We start from the raw sequence: 18,787 nt of genomic DNA, 5'->3' as shown, positions 1-18,787 counted from the left end.
AATTCAATGCTCTAAACGCAAAGCGAAGAGTGCGAGAGCAGAGCCATTCCTGACACTATCCAAAGCAAGTCTCGGGTGAAAGCGTATCCCGTCTAGCGCATCAGCCCAGCGCCAAACACCACGCATAGCACATAACTAGTTATTTCCGTTTCGCGAGACGACGTGAACGACAGAATCAGCGGTCGGGTATCCTTTTCGAAACTCTCCACGCCCTACGCGATGGCGTGGGGCCTCATCAGCTGTACATCCGCCTCTTGACCGGACTCAGTTCAACGCAGTATCGTTCAACGCCACTGCCACCGCCCCCCTATGATGCCCATTATACTGCCTAATAATACTCTTACTGCTCAATTCCCACAGTCGCGCATAATGGTCCGAGCACGCCGTGACCAGATACGCGCTATCCGCGCTAAACGCGCAATCCCACACCCACCTCTGGTGTCCATGGAGTGTCGTCTCTAGCGGAAACGCCGCAGGGTCCCGCTCGGCGGGCAGCAGCTCGGCGCTGCTGGCGTTGTGCGGTGCGGCGGGATCGACGGACCAGATCCGCGCGGTGTGGTCGGCGGAGCAGGTGGCGAGGTGCCGCACATCGGGGGAGAGGAGCACGCGCGTTATGTAGGTGTTGTGGGCCACGAATTTGCAGACGGGGACGAGGGAGGTGATGTCGCGGTTTTGGATCATGCGCCAGACGTAGACGTTGCCCTGATTATCGAGTTGTCAGTCAATGCGCCTAGTCTTTGTGATGAATGGGGCCACTTCTTACAGCGTTGTTGCCCGCGCACAGGAGCGTTCCGTCGCTGGCTACAGTAACGCTGGCGACCGAGATGTCGTCCTCAGGAATCAGCTGATGCGAGCATTTGTTCTCGCCCAGATCCCAGACCCTAACGTTCCCACCGCGATCGCAGCTGATCAGCTCGCCCTGGTTCGGGTGGATAACCACGTCATTGACCGGCATGCCGTGGGTGTAGTTTCTTTGCAAGCCGCCGCTGCGCGTGTCCCAGATCTTGACCGTGCCGTCCTCGGAGCTCGTGACCATCCATTTGCCGTCGCAGTGGAAGGCCACGCCTGTAATGTTTGCCGTGTGTCCATCGAAGGTGAGGACTGCGTTCGGGTTCGTGGATTTGATGTCGTAGAGTTTCACGGTGTGGTGCCCGGCGGCGGCGAGGAAGCGCTTGTCGGGGGAGATGCAAAGCCGGTTGACTTGCGAGTCGGGGTGCGGGATGGTGCGTGAGCAGATGCCTGAGAGGGCTTCCCAGAAGCTGGTGGTTGTTAGTTGGGTGTTCAGAGGTTGAAGCTTGCGCAAGCACTAGCGAGCGCACACGTGTCCTCCGGATCCTCGCAATGCCCGTGCAACTGCTGCGAAGCCGCAATATAGCTTGAGAACGGCGTAATCACGAAGTGCTTGCGACGTTGCGTAAAGGGCGAACAAGGGGACCTACTTACCGGATAGTATGGTCGTAACCCGCTACATGCAGGTCCTTAGCAGATCTCCAGTACTGTTCCGTGGCCAAAACCTACCAGTACACAGAATGACGCTCATGCTTGCTCTACGTTTCTCTGTGCGAGGTTTAATCCGAGGAGTGGGGTTTTGTGCTAGGACCAGCGACTGGACCTGCTGGAGCTGACCACCGAAAGGAATCTCGGCGGAGAAGCGGGATATCGCTGACAGATAGCGTATCAGAGCTTGCTGAGAATCCTGGGATGTCGAGAGGGAGGTCTGAACGAGGTGGGTGGGGCGGTTCGGTAGAGGCCTGGTTGGGAGACGGAGGTAGAGCTTCCACTAGTCCTCTAAGGATCTCTCCTACAGCCGCTAGTCTGTCTACGGTATCTCCATCACATAGCTCCTCGTCTGTGGTGTCGACGACTGAGGGAGTGTTGTCTGCTGAGTGAGGTTCTTGGTGGACTAGTTAGTCTATCGATGATCGACGTGCCAGCCCAGCTCCGCTCGGCAAACCTTCCACTGCTGGCGTCAGCTTGCGGCTCCGCTTCACTAGGAGATCTTGCGGCTGAGGCTTGCAGGGAAATTAGGAACCTCCATGGTTCAGCCTCAACCCTCGTGGTCGCCTACCGGCCAACTATCTTACCTTTTCCTGAGCCCTCTACCAACCCCCCGGTCATCTATAAATGCATTCGAACGCCCAGCTGTCGAGGCTTGTAGATTGAATGAGGCTGAACGATCCTCGACTTCTGGAGGCGTCGTTGCCCTCTGCTTGCCCTTGTTGACCTTGCGCTTCGGCATGTTGCGCTGCTCCTTGACCACGTGTCCTTTCACAACGAGAAACTGTAGAAGAGTTCGGATGGTATAGCAGTTTGGTACCACACGGGTACGAACAAGAGCTTGGGTCAGGTCAGAAGGAGGTTGCGGATGAAAGCGGGCAGTAGGCTAGTCCTGAAGCTGCTCTTTCCTGGTTTGTGACAGGCAAGTTCTCGTAACCCTTCAGGCGCTCCTTTCAAAGAAAAACGTCGCTAATCGGTACCCTAGATTGTTTGCCACAAAGTCTACGAAGTGCTTGTCATGTCAAACTGCTGCGATGATGGATGGTCTGGCTTGTGCTTTGCACCCCCTGTGCCTGCTCTGCCTACCTCCACATCAATGTTTTGCTTGACATGCATAGACGCTCGCTAGAGTGAAGACATAAATGAAGAATGTTCACGCCTCTTGGCCCGTTGCGCCGTGCCTTTGTAACATTGCCACCTTGACGGCCGAGTCGAAGCCCTTACGGCCAGACCTAATAATCATTTAGGACCTCCGTCCTACTCCAAACCTTTAGTGGAAGCCATCATGCCTACCCTCGAGAATCTGACCTGCCTCTCTCTTCATGCAGGAGTTGTCGCGTCAATTCAGGAGCCCTCCCCCCGGCATTCTCTCTCCAGGAGTTCGGGGTGGAGAATAAGGAGGGAGCCCCCGCCCACTCGCCGGCCAAGCCGCTCGAAGAGTTCATTGTAAGGAACGTTAAGGAAGCTTCCACCTGCTCCGCGGGCTGTGCATGACCGGTGAAAGGTACCTCCGGCATGCCATCATCAGCACGGGATGTGTTGAGCCCCAGGAAGTCTGCCGTGTCTGGGCCCCCTTGGCGCGGCCATGGGGTCACGAGCCCCTTAAGCTCCACGATGCGCGACAACGCTACCAAGCGACTCGCACACCCACACACAACGGATTCGAAGCGGCAGCAACAACCATGGCTTCCACACGACGGTGAGCAGGCCGCCGCCGCATCGTGAAGCTCCGCAGCCCGCCGACTGGCTGCCAGCAAACTCCCACTTCACGTGCAGCTGCGGCGAGCCCGGTTCGCACTCGCTCAGACACTGCTGCCCCGAAAAATGATCGTTTCCGGAAGGATCTGCAGAACGAGGCCCACCGGAACCTTAGTCCATTGCACCTTTTTGGCGGGGGCTTCCCCGACTTTGTCCTAGCGCTGACGCTTAGCCACGAGCTCCACGATGCCGCGCAGATGAGCGGCCCGCACCGCCCGGCCGTTTTACGATGCTGCAGGTGCAGTATGCAGGTGCGTCCAGGGACTTGATGCGAGGTGAGATAGCACCTTGACATCTCAATGTACCTATCAATGTCTTACTGATCACAGTGCCAGGTGTGTTGCAATGCGGTCTACCGCACGCGGTGGGCTCTTGACAAGGGACTCGGGCTTGATGGTACCGCGAACCCGTGGTTGGGGAGTGCTGAGAGTGACTCTTTTAGCGTTCCTCACCGCGAACCATAGAACATATCGGCGTCGGCAAGCTCTCGACGCTCTCATAGGTGTTCTCTCATAAATCAATTTTTCTCTAAGCTGATTTCCTACTAGCTTACCATTCTACCTCATGCTACCAGAGTTTCTGCAAGTGATGCTGTTGTGCGCTCCGTAGCCTTAAAATTCCATAGTCTCCCACCTGCACTCTTGCTTCCTCACGCCTCACATTCTGTAGCTGAACTCTCAATCAAATCTGCAGACGAGAAATAAACCATCATCAAACTCACAAAGCACTCCAAAACAAATCTTCATCACTCTAAATCACAATCATCAATATCACATCCTCTCCTATCCTGATCTTCACCACCACAACCCTCACATCCTCAATCCCTCAAGCCAAAATGGCAACCTTCGGTGATCTCTCCGCAAACCAGTACTGGGGCATGGCCCAGAATCTCCCTGCCGATGCGCAGCAACAGCAGCACGTGCAGATGCCGCAGGCCACAGCGGCTCCTCTCTTCACGGCCCCAGCCAACTTCGCTGGTGGTCAGCATCATCCGGTGGCTTTCGCGCAGCAGCATCCGGGCGCCTTCGAGCAGCAGCCCCAGCAATGGGTGCAGCCGGATAGTGAGTTTCAGTCCTGTAACCCAACTAGCAAAGATGCTAATCATCGCGCAGTATACCAGCCGTATGTGCAGCAGGTGCAGCAGCCGCGCCATTATCATCACCACGAAATGGCGATGCCGGTCGCCATGCAACCCTTCGACCACCGCCAGCACCAACAAGCGTGGCTGCAGAGCGTCGCGCCGCAGCTGCAGCAATACCAGCAGCACCAGCAGCTGTACTACAGCTACGGGCCGTACCAAGGGCAGCCGATGGGCGCCACCATCACCCCCAACCCGCACCATCATCAATATCACATGGCGCACCAGATGCCGGCGGCGGTAGCGCCGAGCTTCCAGCACCAGGCGCCCGCGTTCCGGTTGGGGCCGGATTTCTTCTCCCCGCCCGTCATCCCCCCTGAGCAGGACCTCATCTCCGCCGTCGCCGCCACCATCCCCTTCGCCCCTCCCAACCCCTCCGAGGACGCCTTCTGGGCCTCCGCTGCGGCCGGGCTCGCTCGCCGCCAGGGGCGCGAGGTCCTTGTCGTGCCGGACTCTCCCCCCCGGCCCGCTCCCCACCAGGATGATGTGGTTTTCGTGGCCGAAATGCCGCGCGCGTCCGTCGCCGCCCAACAGCAGGAGCCGGTCGTCGTGCCGGATTCGCCGCCCCGCGCCCCCATCACTACCGATCTGGGGACCGTGGCGTCCAGCGCTGGTGTGACGGGCGGGCCGCACCAGGATGCTGGCGCCAGCCAGGAACCAGAACCGTCGCCGGCGGCTGGCGCCACGGAGGCCGTGCCAATTGATTTGACGACCGCGCCGGCACCAAAGGAACGGGTGGTGAACCCGCGGAAGGTGGTCGGCGTCGGCATCGATGGCCGGCCGTGCCGGGAATACGCCTGGATGAAGGAGGCGAAGGAGGAGGCGAAGAAAGAGGCGGAGTTGAAGAAGAATAGGGAGGCCAGAGAGAAGGCGCAGAGGGAGGTGAGAGAGAGGTTAAAGAAGAAAGCGGAGAAGAGGAAGGAGGAGGAGGGGAAGAAGGCCAAGGCCGCGGAGAGGGCCGAGGCGAAAAAGCGGAAGCGGGCGTCAGATGAGCTGGTGGAAGAGGGTAGTGCGGCGGCAGGGAGCGCGCGGCCTAAGAAGGCGCGCAAGAGCACGAAGGAACAGACCTCGCCTACCGCGTCCGAGGGGACGCAGCTGCTTTCCCCGCCGGTGTCGGAGAAAGATGACTTCGACGCCCTCACGGCAGCCATGGAGGCAGAATTCATGGCTTGCGCGGACTTCGAGGAAGTAGAACACGCGCCGCCACCACCACAATCCGCTGCCGCTGCCAATGCACTAGAGGCCCCTCTAGGTGCGGGACAGACTCTCGCCGCACCCTCCGCCGAACCACCAGCGGCGGTTCTGGCGCCTGAACAAACCTCCGCCCCGCCCTCCGCCAATACCTCAGAGCCCCTTTGGGCAGCCGAACAGTCCTCGGCTGCGGCCGCCGACAACTCACTAGACGGTGCCGAGGACGACGATTACGACGAGCTGTTCGATGAAAAGGAGCCCGCTCCTATCCTCACGTTGTCACTGCCGGGCACAGGCTGTCGCAAGAGGTAGATTGGGAGCTTTGGATTGAAGCATCCTTGTGTACATTCACGTTCACAAACTGCATGGCAAAAGTGTCATTGTTGTTTGCAGCATAGCGTTCGATTCTGTAGAGTTACCAAATTGACACCATCACTATCGATGACCTCGTTCCAGAACCAATACCTCGTGAAGCTCTTCGTGAATCGCGTCAATGATCCAGCGCTTTGTGGCTGAGCATGATAGTCAAGATAACCTGCGGTCCAGATTGTTGTACGTTCGCAGGTGGTTCATAAGGCATGACTCTCAAACGATAGATTAACAGATACTAGCAGTACAGAGCCACGGTACGGCACACTCAGCCGCCACCCCTACCAAGCTGATGTCGGACGGGCCGGACAACCTCATCAGCGCGGCAGAACCCCTAAAGTAAGACAGAGTTTCCATAGTGCTAATATATTTGCAACCGGGCCGCTCACACGCGCGGCGATCAAAGATACCCGTTACACAATGCAGGAAGCGGAACCTCCTGCGTTGAGTATCAGACAGTCATTGGGTAACGTTACACAAAACGGCACAGAAAGCGGCGATCGGGAACAAGTAGCTTACCGTCAGACTGGGATCAGGGTTTGGAGCGCACGGATGATGTGAATTAACGGGGAAGGAGAACAACTAGCGCAAAGACCTGCACCGAGCAAGCGGTTTGGGCAAAGCGTGATGCACGGTCAATAAAGCCGCCTCGAGGATGCCCCTGGGGCTACACCTCCTTTGCACATCCGGTGGGTACCCTGCTCGTCTGCAGGTGGTCCGTTGTACGTTTTGTTCCGTATCCAGCCCATTCATTGATCAGAAATGGGGCAACGCGCTTCTGTAACCTATTAGATCGTGTTCCAGCAGTGTGCATACCCTGCAATAACGGACACTAACCACCGGCGGTGAGATGGAGGCGTAACAGTAAGTTCCGAGGGCGCCAAGAGTAAGGTATCCGCTTTGTGATAATGTAGGCTGGCATCTGAGTTGATAGCCTGGTGCCGAGTACCTGGGCACTGCATTGAATGTGATGTGCTTGTACCGAGCGTGATGCTGAGTACTGCATGCACAAGCTCCTGGCATTGCTGAGCTTGGAAGCTTATCAGCACCGCTCCTGACAGGGCAAAGGGTGGCTTGTGCAGGGGGTCTGGAATCGGCCCCATATCGTCCAACGGCGGATGCGGCTGTACTCAAGCTCTTCAAAGGTACAGCCAGAAGACGGGGTTTATCGACGATACCGACTCAAACAAGAATTGAGTCAGTGTAATTGACAAATCTTACGTACCTAGGTACTGAAAGACCTCCAAAGTGTCAATAGTATTTCTCACCTACGAAGTCAGCGCGGGCGAGCTCTTTCGTGAAAGTTTGTTGCGAACCAAGGTTGAAAACCGCGCGGGCACTGGGGGGACGGCATGGCAGACCAAGCTCTGGCCGGCAAATCCTGTCAGGACCGCTTCCGGTCTTCACAATGCCACTGCAACAGGCTGAAGCGGTCCACAATTGACCAAGTTGCTGAAGGACTCGATTAAGTGTGACAGTGGCTTGCCGGTCGCTACAGCTGTGTAACCCGCAGACCTCAGTCTGACATGCGGAGTTTTGGCACGGAGCTCATTGAAACGTTGATTTATTGGCGTAACGCATCTATTTGGCGGGGATTTTTGACTCGAGCCGTCGATTTAGCTGCAGCGACAGGCAGCTGTGGCGCGTTGTCTTTGTGTCATTTGTCAGTCGTTCCCGCCTTCGAACTTTCCCTACCGCGATGTCGCAACAGTCCCCCCAGCCAAGCATTGGCAGTGGCAGGCTTCGGCTGTTCTTCCTCCTGGTCTGCCTGCCGGCAGCCGTCTGGTCGACCCGGAGAGTGGTGAACAGCGTACGGGAAAGGATCTCGCAGATCCGAAGCGACCACAACAGCGGATCCTGTCTGAAACAAGTCTTCGAGCGAAGGGCGCCTGCCTATGTCTGATATTTCCCTTCTGCGATGATTGTGAATACTGTGAAGATCATCCCTCGCATCCTGCCGCCGAGGAACCCCAGTCCGAAGGAATCCTTCAGGCGGGCCTCCCGCATCCGCCCAAGGACTCCGTTCGGTCATGGCTTGACCATTCTAGCCAATGCTTGAGTGAACGACTGACAGCATCCAGACCGTGGGAAAGGCGCGCCGGAAGGCGCTCCAAGGATCACTGGCAGGTCCCCCCGGCCGAAGACCGTCAGCGATCAACTTCCCTCGCGCTGGAACGCTAAATTGGCTTCGATAAATGCAAGAGCCGGGCGCTGAGCTAGTCTCTGGGTTGTTCTCTAGCGGGGGACTGCGACGGCTGGACGCAAGGGCTGAAATTCACCGCACATGCGAGTTACAGGGCTCTGCCGCTCAGGGCCGAGGAATATGTATTGCACAGCATCTGCTCCTGTCGTGCTCCTGATCTGAACCAGTCCTGCTGTCGAAATTGACTGCCTTTCGTTCTGCGGTGTAAGGGGGAACTTGAAGACGAATAGAGGTGGGCGCCCGCGCTGCTCTTGCATGAGATTTCACGGACATTCGCCCCAGTACGACATCAACCTACGACAAACCTCGAGTCCTAATACCTCGCTCTTTCCGCCGAACGCGCATGTGAAGCATTGGAAGTGCTCCACGACATCTTAAGCGCCATATATTTCTTTGCGCGCCTTACCAGAAAACGCCTCTGACGTGGACATCGTCACCTCGCGCAGGTCTTCACCTTCGCTGTTGGGGATACGAACAGCCATTGAGCCTTCAGCTTGGCCGGCGCGCAAGCGAGTGAAGTACTTGGCCGAAGAGAACACCCTCACCCTCAGTACAAGAAGCGCCTTCTGGTTTATATACGGCTTCGCTAAGTTAGTTGTTCGACGCCATACCTCGACCACTAGGCTGTTCGCAACCCTCGAACGCCATCCACCGGCGCCGCCGCCCCCGCCATCACCAGTTTGTTGTGGGACACCGCGAGCTTTAGTGAAGGCCCACTCCAAACGGCGTGCACTCTCATCCACTCACACCAGCTATCGCGGCCGCCATCGGAAGGCCTCCATCATCACTGCGGCCGAGGTCATCACGCAGGCTGTCTAGCTGTGAGGCTCCTCGAGTAAAACTCCGCTATGCCGGACCCGATCACCACGACCTTCAAGGTTGGCGATGTAGTGCCATTCCATATGCTACCCGGCCTCATTATCGTCTCGTATATCGTCAGCCTTGTCGGTTCTGTCACCACAGTAGAACTACTACACAGACGAAAGACAGGTGGCGGATGGCTTAGCTGGTATGTACATCCAACTCGCTCCCTTGCCGTATTCGCATCTTGTATTCGAGAAAGTCAGCTGATCCTCCATCTTCAGGCTGCAATTAGCGGCATGTTCCGTCTCCTTCGGTCTGGTCGCAATCTGGTGCATGCATTTCGTAGGAAACCGCGCCATTATCCTCGGCGATGGTTGCCAGGAGATTCAGCTCTACTACAACCCGAGCTTCACCGCTCTGTCGGTATTCCTACCCATCATCTTCTTGTTCTTCGGCTTTGCCCTGGCCGAGCGCTTCAATCGATCGAAGACGGCAATGTACTCGTCTCTAGTGGGATCCGGTACTGCGGCTGGTCTGGCCATCACAGGCATGCATTACGTCGGCAACTTTGGCACGCGGAACTACAGCTTAGCCAACAACACAGGCTACATCGTTGGCGCTGCCGCTATAGCCGTCGTCGCTTGCTGGGTTGCGTTGACCGTATTCTTCCACTGGAAAGAGCACTGGATCAATAGCTGGTGGAGAAGAGCGCTATGCGCTTGCGTGCTTGCCGGAGCTGTATCCGGCATGCATTGGACGGCTACCGTCGGGACAACCTATACACTTAAAAGCTACCACACCGGCAATGGTCAACACAGGAACACTAACCTTATCATCGCTATCTCAATGGTGAGTCACAGTGCACTTCTGGATATTGCATAAATGCTGACCCCTAAAGTGTCTCGTTGCTTGCCTAGTCATGTTCGTCATCATTTGGTTTATTCAGCGCCGCCACAAGCAGCTTGCGGACAGAGCTCAACATGTTGTATTGGCAGCGGCTACTTTCGATCCAGACGGCAGGCTCTTGGTGACTAACGAGGGTCTCCTTCCCACGAAGGAGATTACGCGACAATTCAACCAGCGTGTAAGATTTGAGCATCACCCCGCTAGCATACACGAAACTAACTATTGAGATACAACAGTCTTTCGATGACGAATTCAACATCGCACATCCCGTTTTCCAGTGGATCTACCGGGTGAGCAATCATTGGCAGAGTGTGACTGAACTCATTCCTGCGATGCGCAACCATCTCCGCTCTATCGGAAGCCTAAAGGACTCATCGCTGCCTGGAAGCCACGATTCCCGCTCCGGTTTCGAGGACTATAGTAGCGACGGTGACTATTCCCTGATCTTCCGCGAGCATTTCTGCGTGGCTGCCGCAGAGCTCGCGGATCACGTGCACACTCCGTTGCAGAGAATGGGAATACTCTACGACCAGATCATGATGACCGGCACTCTCAAAGCTGAATTCAGAGGCGGTATGATGCGGCGTACCCCTAAAGACTCCGCTGCCGCCGACATGGAATCTGGCATCAAAGTTCCAGCACTCTTTGGAAGAGGTCAACTTCTTTTTGTGGTTCGCCGTGTGGATCGCATAGAGGCCGGCAGGCTCATGTCCAGCGGCTACCGTTTTGCGAGCATGGAACAGGTGGGCGATATCATGGCGCGTGCCATGCAGGTCCCTCGTGCTGAGCTTGCAGTAACTGTCAACGGCCTGAGAACATTCACTCAACGATCTGAGGAGGCTTCTCCGGCACCGGGGACCTACCTGGCTTGTTTCGCTTTAAAACCGGCCGTCAAGACGTCCAACGGCAATTGGGACGTTCTTGTATTGAAAGATTACCCGAGTCAATTACCGAAAGTGCTTCTGTCGGATAGGCCGTTGCAGCCGTGGCAACTCCAAGTCATGAACGGTCTCGATGGGTTGACAATTAATCAATGCATACAGCGGCTGAGCTCCGTGGGCTCTGACTCGCAAGTCGATATCGAAAAAGCATTCATCCGGTCTGTTCATCAACAGACCTTGGCGCTGACGCAGGTCATTCCTGAGCCTTTCTTCCGTCAGGCCGTGTTCTCCGCTACGCCTGTAGAGATTTATAGCCAAGGCTCCAACGCCTCCACCAACAGAGCCACCCTGATGGCCTTCTGCGTTATTCCGGATGTCCATACAGCCTCGATTCGTTCGACATCTAGCTTGGTGTACCTGCCCTGGAGTTTCTTCAAGTGTCAACAACGCTGCCACAAGGCTTCGCCTGACCACGGCGTTCTTGCACGCAAGATCTATACAGAGTTTGGCAATGTTCTGGCGCAGCAGAAGGAAAACGACTCCTTCAGCTCATCGCGTAGGGACAGCCTTGCCAATCAGCCGAATCCAAGAATGACCAGATTCTGGCCGTTCTCCTCAAAGACGCGCAGCTTCGGCGCGGGCAACAACTTCAAGCCGGACAACATCTCCGAAACAGAGCTCGTCGAGACACGGAGCCACCACGATGGGGACGGCGGCCACGGGTTCGGCGGCATCATGGTCAGCCAGGACGTTACCGTCGACGCCGGCACCAAGGAGGACTCCCGGATCGAGCTACGCGACCTAGGCACCAAGACCGAGGCTGGTGTCGCCGCGACTGAGATGCCGATTTTTGCGGACAAGCTGTTCAGCATCACGAGTGCTAGGTGGCAGCGACCCTAGAAAGCAGCAACGCCGCTTACTGTGTATCATCACGATCTCACTTCTTTTATGTTGATCTAGGTTCTTTGCTTGCACGCGACAGAACGTTCTCGGAGACTTGCACGCCCGGGACTGGTAGTGTTGCTTCTCCTGCGCTTCAGGAGGCGGCTTGCTCGTAACGGTTGCAGCATCAGCTAGCTTGAAAATGGTCGATGTTGTTTTTGCGTAGTCATTTGGAAAAAGCTCGTGGCATGGCGTACGGTTGTGCTGGTTTTACAGGGAGGTTTCACAGACATCTCGGCAATATGATACCCTGGATATATAACGGTAAAATGTACTATAGCGTCAATGGTATAGCACGGTGTTCACACCTTCAGCTTCGTCATTCTTATAGATTGTACCATTCGCATTCGCCGTGTGCTGATATCTCTGATATTCAACCCCTGTCCATGATGATTCAGCGGGTAAATGTCGGGCTTTCCGCGCGATGACATACATCTCGATAAAAAGATATCCTGCACGCCCACATACAATACCACGGCACCGCCCTCTATTGCCAACAAGCACCAATTGCTTCAAGAACAGCTTTAGTTTGGAGCAGCAGCCAGCACGCCCCATCTACATCTTCGACTGCCTCCAATCCTTCCAGCTGTACCACCACAATGTCCACAAGCGCCCCTCCACCGCGCGAGCTCACACCCCTCGCAACCCTCCATCCCCCCAGCACAAGCCGCACATGGATGACGTCCCCGCACCCGCAGCTCCCCATGGTCGCGACCGCCTGTTCGGATAAGACCGTCCGCATCTACTCCCTCACCTCCTTCACACTGCTCTCCGTCGTCTCCGGCGGCCACAAGCGCTCGATCCGCAGCGTGGCCTGGAAACCCGGCACGCGAGGAGAGTCTGTGCTCGCGACGGGAAGCTTCGACGCGTCGGCGGGGATATGGCGGAAGTACGAGAGGAACGCCGGGGCCGAGGGAGGGGTGGTGCGAGACGAAGAGGATTATACTGATGGGAAGGGAGAGGATGGGGAAGATGGCGATGCAGATGGCGATGAAGACTACACCTTCAGTGTCCTGCTCGACGGCCACGAGTCGGAGATCAAATCCCTCGCCTTCTCGCCCGGAGGAAACCTCCTCGCGACCTGCAGCCGCGACAAGAGCGTCTGGATCTGGGAGGAGCTGGAAGACGACAACTTTGAGACGGTGGCTGTGCTCCAGGAGCATGAGGGGGATGTCAAGTGCGTGGCTTGGCACCCTAATGAGGAGCTGCTCGCCAGCGCCAGCTATGATGACACGGTGAGGCTGTGGCGCGAGGATCTGGATGATTGGGGACAGTGCGCGCTGCTTAGTGGGCATGGGGGCACGGTGTGGTGGGTCGAGTTTGAGGGGGCGGATATGTTGGGGGCGGGCGGGATGTTCGCGGGAGAAGGGCTGAGGGAGGGGCAGAGGGCGTTGTTGGAGGAGAGAGAGAGGGCGGGGCCGAGGCTGGTGTCTTGTTCAGATGATTTGACTATTAGGATCTGGAGAAGGATACCGAAGGCGAGGGGTGAGAGTTCTAGGGGACCGAATGGTGTCCCGAGCATATTGCGCACTAGCAGCATTGAGGAGGAGTGGGTGGAGGAATCGCAGCTGCCGAAAGCGCATGGAAGAGCGATTTACACGGCCGCGTGGAGTAAGAAGACAGGGCTTATTGCGAGCACAGGCAGCGATGGCAAGATCGTGGTCTATCAGGAACGCTGGAAAAGTGGTACATCAGACACGGGGGGCCCGTCCGCAACGAGCGAAGTCAACGGAGAAGCCATGGATACGACAGACGGGACACCACTTACACCGGAGGAGAGCTGGAAAGACAAACCGCTGACCGAATGGGTTGTCGTAGCCGAGATCGAAGGGGCACATGGTGTCTTTGAAGTCAACCACGTGTGCTGGGCTCGGAGGTGTGACAAAGGTAAGCGGAGCAGTGGAGAAGAGGTTATCGTCAGCACCGGGGATGATGGCGAGGTCAAGGTCTGGACGCTTAATGGATGAGCGTGGCCGTAACATGGCAAACAAGCCATCATTCTCAGGGCTAGATCGCTCCAGAACCTTTCATAGCTTCTGGGAAGCAGTCCTCGGACGAGGAAGCTGACGATTTTACGCGCTTCGCAAGGCCAGCGGGACCGCAACTCTCGCTGCGATAGCCGCCTGCATCGAGTCAAGGGAACATCAACACGCCCTCTCAGGCTGGTGGGGTGGGCAAGCATGAAATCTAGCAAAAGGCAACTCAAAGTTGCCTCGAACAAACCGAACGTCTAGGATTAGATGATCTAAGCCGCTGGGAGGACTGAAAAGATCAGGTGTACCGACGGAACGAGAAGACAGCTAAAAACCTCTGTACCGGCTTTTGTAGAGCCATATGCCTCGTAAATACTGAGTTCCCCAAACGACGCAACCATCCAAAGATCGCCCAAACTGCGTCTCATCCCTCAAAAATGCTAAACCTCCAAGTCCCATGTGCTCCAAACCCCAGTATAGAAGACAACGCCACGCTAATGGATCTCACGTATTGCTCGATGAACAGGTTAGCTGCAGAGATAGAACTAAGGTTCGCACGCAAACAATGCATAGAGAGTAGTCATATGGAAAGGCGAATCGGTGGAGCAACAGATAAGACTTTGCTGTGCTGAAAAAGTCTCCAGGTAGATTTTGAATCTTTTTTGTGCGTCATCGGGGCAGGTTGCGGTACGCAAGCGATGCAGTTTCAGAAGGATCATGCTGTTCGGTTGGCTGTCCTGTTTCGGGTTCTGGCGAAGATGATAAACTCTTGACCCTTTGCTCAACCGACGTACTAGCAGTCGATATGTCTCCAGTACTGCGTATGGTTTGCGACGGAGGCGGTGTTGGTGCGTGGAAAATCTGCGCGGGCTGAGGTGTTGTGCAAGGCGTAAGACGTAAAGACCAGTCGATCTTGACGTCTTTGTTCAAGTACACAAGAGGGCTCCAGATGCGCCAGTGGAGAATGGCGATATGGGTGATGCGTCGCGTAAGATCGGTCATGGCGTCGACCCGGGGCAACGAACGCTGCACCGGGGGAACTATGGCAGCATTACCGTGATACGACGGTGGTGGTGATGGTGACGGCAGAGTTTGTGAACCAGTGGGCGCGACGAAGGCGTTGAAGATCTCAATGGGGGAGGAACTGATGTGCGCAACAGCGCCGTTCAAGACGTGTTGTACTAAGGACGACTCCAAAGCCGCGGCGTGTCGGGCGTAGCATAGTGGGTTGAGCGCATATCGTAACTCCTCTTCCACCTTTTGCACGAGACCTGAGTCGTAAACCCGAGACGAGCATGCGAGTTGAAGTGCTTGCCGCACCAGCTCCACGGCAATATTGCCGATGGCCATCGTCCAACGCTGGCTAACTTCTCTACTGCCGTGAAAACCGGTGATGGCAAAGAGAACATCCCGAAGTAGCTGGCGCGTATCCACACCGACCGTTCTGCAACGAAGTCGTTCGGCAAGCGAGTTGAAAACTTCTGAGCAGATCTCGAAGTGGATCAGGTCTTGAAGTTCGGTACGTATTGAGCGCAGGCGATCAAAGTCAAGATAGAACGTTTCAGGGAATGGTTCTCGCGGGTCTGCTACAAGCTTCCTTAACACTCCACAAACAAATGCCGCCAGTTGTTCTTGGCTCTCATTCTTGGACGGTGGTGCTGGCAGGGCGCCACTGTTGAGCGATTTCTCCTGTAGGTACCACTCTTGCGAGCTCTCTACACTCATACGACTGCACTCAATCCGTGACAGATGGGATTCCTGCTCGTATTTGATTGTAGCTTCGATCAGCATTGCGCGCAAATGCCTGATCTGATGGTTCGCCACATCCTAAACGCGTTAGTGCACCGGTCGTGACAGGATCAGAACGTTACCCACAAGCTTCATCGCTTCAAGGATGCCGAGAAGCTCCCGGAGTCCGTATACGATAGACCTCATGCTGCAGGTCTCTACGCCTATCTCAGTCTGCTTCACCATTTTGTCCACCCACGCGTCACGCATGGGGGCGCAGTGGGCCTTGAGAACCTGAGCTAGCCATCGCGATATGCTCAGGAGGTCGCAAACACCCTTCTCGATCTCCTGCATCAGCATGGGCACATCGAGGTGTTCGTCAATGCTTGTGTGCTCGCGCTCCGGTAGGAGATTTTTGAGGATATCCCTAATCGTTTCGAACATCAAAGGGATCCTGACTTGACTGGCCTTGATGAAGGGAGCCCACGCTTGCTCGTTGTAACCCTCTAGTGCGGTGTTCTGAGCGAAGCGGTTGTAAAGCTCAAGCTCTGCAACAAGCGCGTCCCAGTACTCTTCGGCTGTTTTGATCTTTGAACGGCCCTTCGCGCCGTCAAGGTTAGGCCGGAAGTGCAGTTCCCGGTCGAAATTCACGTCGTGGCGTAACTTTGGGTTACTGAGAATCGAGCCAATGTCCAGCTCACTCAAGGACTGTTTAGTGATCGGAGGGAAGCGTGCAGCGCTGTAGAAACACTGGGCCATCCTTGACATCCCAGGATATTCCACCCCTTCAATCATTTCGAAGACTCTGTCAAGCAGGCGTGCTCGTGATGGTTGCTCCATTTCCTGATTTGCTTCTTCCGCTGGCGGCGCGTTGTGGTTTTGTAGATGTTCAGAGGCCCTTGTCCGGCATCCAGTGTCAGACAGTTGCATCTGTTCTTTCCCACATCCTCGCCTTCCTTCTGCGTCGCTGTAGGCGTTTCGGTACGTTTCCGTCTGTTCCTTCCCACCCCTCCCTGATACCTCTTGAGCTGCAGTGTTTGCAGAACGATCGAAAGCGGAGGGACCAGGACAGCTCGAGCCACCGTGGGCGGATTGGTTCTGCGTCTGAGGATGCATCCTCTCTCGAACTGAATCCCTCTCTTGCTGTCGCAGCAGTTGGCAGTTGTTGAAGGTTGCCGAGAAGTTATCGGCGCAAGCGGTTGCGAGCGATTCCGAGTACGCCGAGGTGATCGCATGCGTCCAGCACTTGCTAGGGGCTGCAGGAGTAGACGTGATATGCCCAATTTATCGTTTGAGGCTCCGGGGAGGATGCGCCAAAGCGTCTGAAAGGGTGAAACATATTAGCGACATTCAAACCATACAAGACCAACGTCAGCTTGATGCGCACACGGGAATAAGAGCTGAAGGACGTGTCGATGCCATGTTTGATAGCACCACGGATACCTGCATGAACTACCAGCCGCAAAACCCTATGCAATGCGTTCACTCAAATGGCGCCCGAGTCAGACAAGCACGCTTTCTGGTCCATGTGAATGTAGGAAAGGTTGTGTACCTCTGTTAGGTTCTAGTAGCGTCTCGCCGACTTTGAGTTGTTGTATAGTGAGTTTCTTAGCAATGGTGTCGCAGACACATCACGAGGTAAAGACTGTCAAAGAACAACGCAGTGATAGAGCATCACTGGACTTGACGTTTGCGGCCAGAGCTCCGAAATATGACCAACAGACTGAAGTGGTAAAACAACTATGGACACAAATGACAATTTCGTGATTGGTGACAAGCGAACTAATGTTCCCGAATAGAAGGGAGATATGAGGAATTTGAATCGTGCAATGCAAGGCATTGACTATTTCCAATGCTATCCCGCCCTTTCCTAGATCAACACGTCCATCCCCAATGAATACGTTAGGCGTGACGGCTTCAATCCCCCGAAAGGCGGTCGGAGAGGGCTGACATCGTTTCCAAGGCCAGAAGGCCGTTGAATCGTAAGAGATTGCGCCTCATCTTGAGCCCTATCGCTGGCGCCGTCATAGCTCAACCCTCATTCCTCACCGCATCGAATCCTCAACGGTCATCTATCTGCCAGCCTCGCCAGACGTTGTGAATCCTGAGAAAAGGTGGATCGTGAAGCGTCTACAGTGCACCACTAGAGTGTCGAAGATGCACAACGATGAATGAGGTCACGTTATTGGAGCCTCGAGAGGTCGCTCCATGCGAAGCGGAAAGAAGCGGGTGTCCCTGGTGGAAGCGAGATCATCAACGCGCATGGCGTGTTCGCCTTGTCTGCCTGTCGCACCCAGCGCTAAGCAGCCTCATTTTGAATACTCGCTGAAATGACCATGCTCTTGCTTCGAACGCCCTGAACAAGGACAGATTCCGGAGTCGGGCGTAGTGTGATGATGCTGACTATGCGTTCCGTTGTTGAATCGCTTCCCCACAGCTTCAACCTTTTCCGCGGAATGAGCTGGAGAGCCGATGGAGTAGGAGTATAACAACCGGGCAGAAAGCTTTCCGTTCCTCGGGTCGTCTCCGTTCTTCGAACTTGACAGGAGTCTCCTGGACGGACTTCGCAGGCGATCTGTACCATCATGATGACGGACAGGAACGAGCATGCAGTGCAAACCGCCGTCTTGGCGAGGACAGAAGTGTCTAACGCGTAAGTCGTGTGCGGTGATCTGTGGGACGTGACACGCCGTGTCGGTGGTTGGCTGCCTCTCTGGCAGGAGTGGATCTTCCAACCTTTAAGTAGAGTGTCAAGCTTTGGTGGTGAGATCAAACGTCTTGGACATGAGCGGAGTCCAAGAACGCTGTGGGACGAAGCGGTGGTCCAGTGCAGCGAATCGAGGGAGGCGTTCTTTATAGCTTGCAGACTGTTGCTTTTAGTGCGAGGATCATGGGACAGATTGAGGTGAGCGCGAGCACACCAAGACTATATATGCAAGATTGTGAGGCGTCGTAGGCAGCAGTAAGGCATTTAGCGGACAATCTCGGGGCTACATAAGGTTGAATTCGCGTCACTTGAATTAGGCAAAGTTGACACTGGAAGGCCGGCCAAGATCGCAGCAGGCAACAAATGGTGAACACCTGGTACGCTACTCAAGCAAGATGCCTCGCCAGGAATAGCTTCCGGGAGAGGGTCGGAGCAGAGGATGCGTTACATTCATACACTCATACCCCAATTAGATTAAGATTGTATTCCTTTTGCTTTCAGGTATTGCACGAACACCAACTTCCCCCTCTATTGTTCCCTCCAAATCCCTTCAACCATCTCACACTTTGCTGAAACTGCGCACGCGTATCCCTCACTTGCCCCTCTTCCCATCAACAGTACTTCCAGGTTCTCTTTCTATATGGATCGCTCCTGGGTCCACCATTCCCGTCGTTGCCTCTCTCTCCCTTT

The 18,787-nt window shown here is 55.6% G+C and overlaps 5 protein-coding genes across 5 annotated transcripts; 3 read left to right on the top strand and 2 right to left on the bottom strand.

The window, feature by feature from the left end:
* Positions 1-264: 264 nt before the first annotated feature.
* Positions 265-1,540, bottom strand: W97_08133 (target-rapamycin complex subunit LST8; the record flags this gene model as incomplete). Its single annotated transcript, XM_007786002.1, has 4 exons — positions 265-702; positions 764-1,259; positions 1,444-1,465; positions 1,519-1,540. The coding sequence occupies 4 exons, from the start codon at positions 1,538-1,540 to the stop codon at positions 265-267; spliced, it is 978 nt and encodes a 325-aa protein (XP_007784192.1).
* Positions 1,541-4,090: 2,550 nt separating this feature from the next.
* W97_08132 (uncharacterized protein) lies at positions 4,091-5,896 on the top strand (the record flags this gene model as incomplete). Its single annotated transcript, XM_007786001.1, has 2 exons — positions 4,091-4,316; positions 4,368-5,896. The coding sequence occupies 2 exons, from the start codon at positions 4,091-4,093 to the stop codon at positions 5,894-5,896; spliced, it is 1,755 nt and encodes a 584-aa protein (XP_007784191.1).
* Positions 5,897-9,004: 3,108 nt separating this feature from the next.
* On the top strand, positions 9,005-11,647 carry W97_08131 (uncharacterized protein; the record flags this gene model as incomplete). The annotated part of the gene is made up of 4 exons (XM_007786000.1): positions 9,005-9,165; positions 9,242-9,809; positions 9,859-10,044; positions 10,103-11,647. 4 exons carry the CDS (start codon positions 9,005-9,007, stop codon positions 11,645-11,647), a joined length of 2,460 nt encoding a protein of 819 aa, XP_007784190.1.
* Positions 11,648-12,288: 641 nt separating this feature from the next.
* W97_08130 (uncharacterized protein) lies at positions 12,289-13,656 on the top strand (the record flags this gene model as incomplete). Its single annotated transcript, XM_007785999.1, has 1 exon — positions 12,289-13,656. The coding sequence occupies one exon, from the start codon at positions 12,289-12,291 to the stop codon at positions 13,654-13,656; it is 1,368 nt and encodes a 455-aa protein (XP_007784189.1).
* A 675-nt stretch (positions 13,657-14,331) lies between these two features.
* W97_08129 (uncharacterized protein) lies at positions 14,332-16,149 on the bottom strand (the record flags this gene model as incomplete). The annotated part of the gene is made up of 2 exons (XM_007785998.1): positions 14,332-15,489; positions 15,538-16,149. The coding sequence occupies 2 exons, from the start codon at positions 16,147-16,149 to the stop codon at positions 14,332-14,334; spliced, it is 1,770 nt and encodes a 589-aa protein (XP_007784188.1).
* Between the last annotated feature and the right edge of the window lie 2,638 nt (positions 16,150-18,787).

Source organism: Coniosporium apollinis, assembly GCF_000281105.1.
Source record: "Coniosporium apollinis CBS 100218 chromosome Unknown supercont1.49, whole genome shotgun sequence".
NCBI lineage: Eukaryota > Fungi > Ascomycota > Dothideomycetes > Coniosporium > Coniosporium apollinis.
The sequence above is the reverse complement of the archived record's forward strand: the minus strand, read 5'-3'. Positions and strand labels throughout refer to the sequence as shown.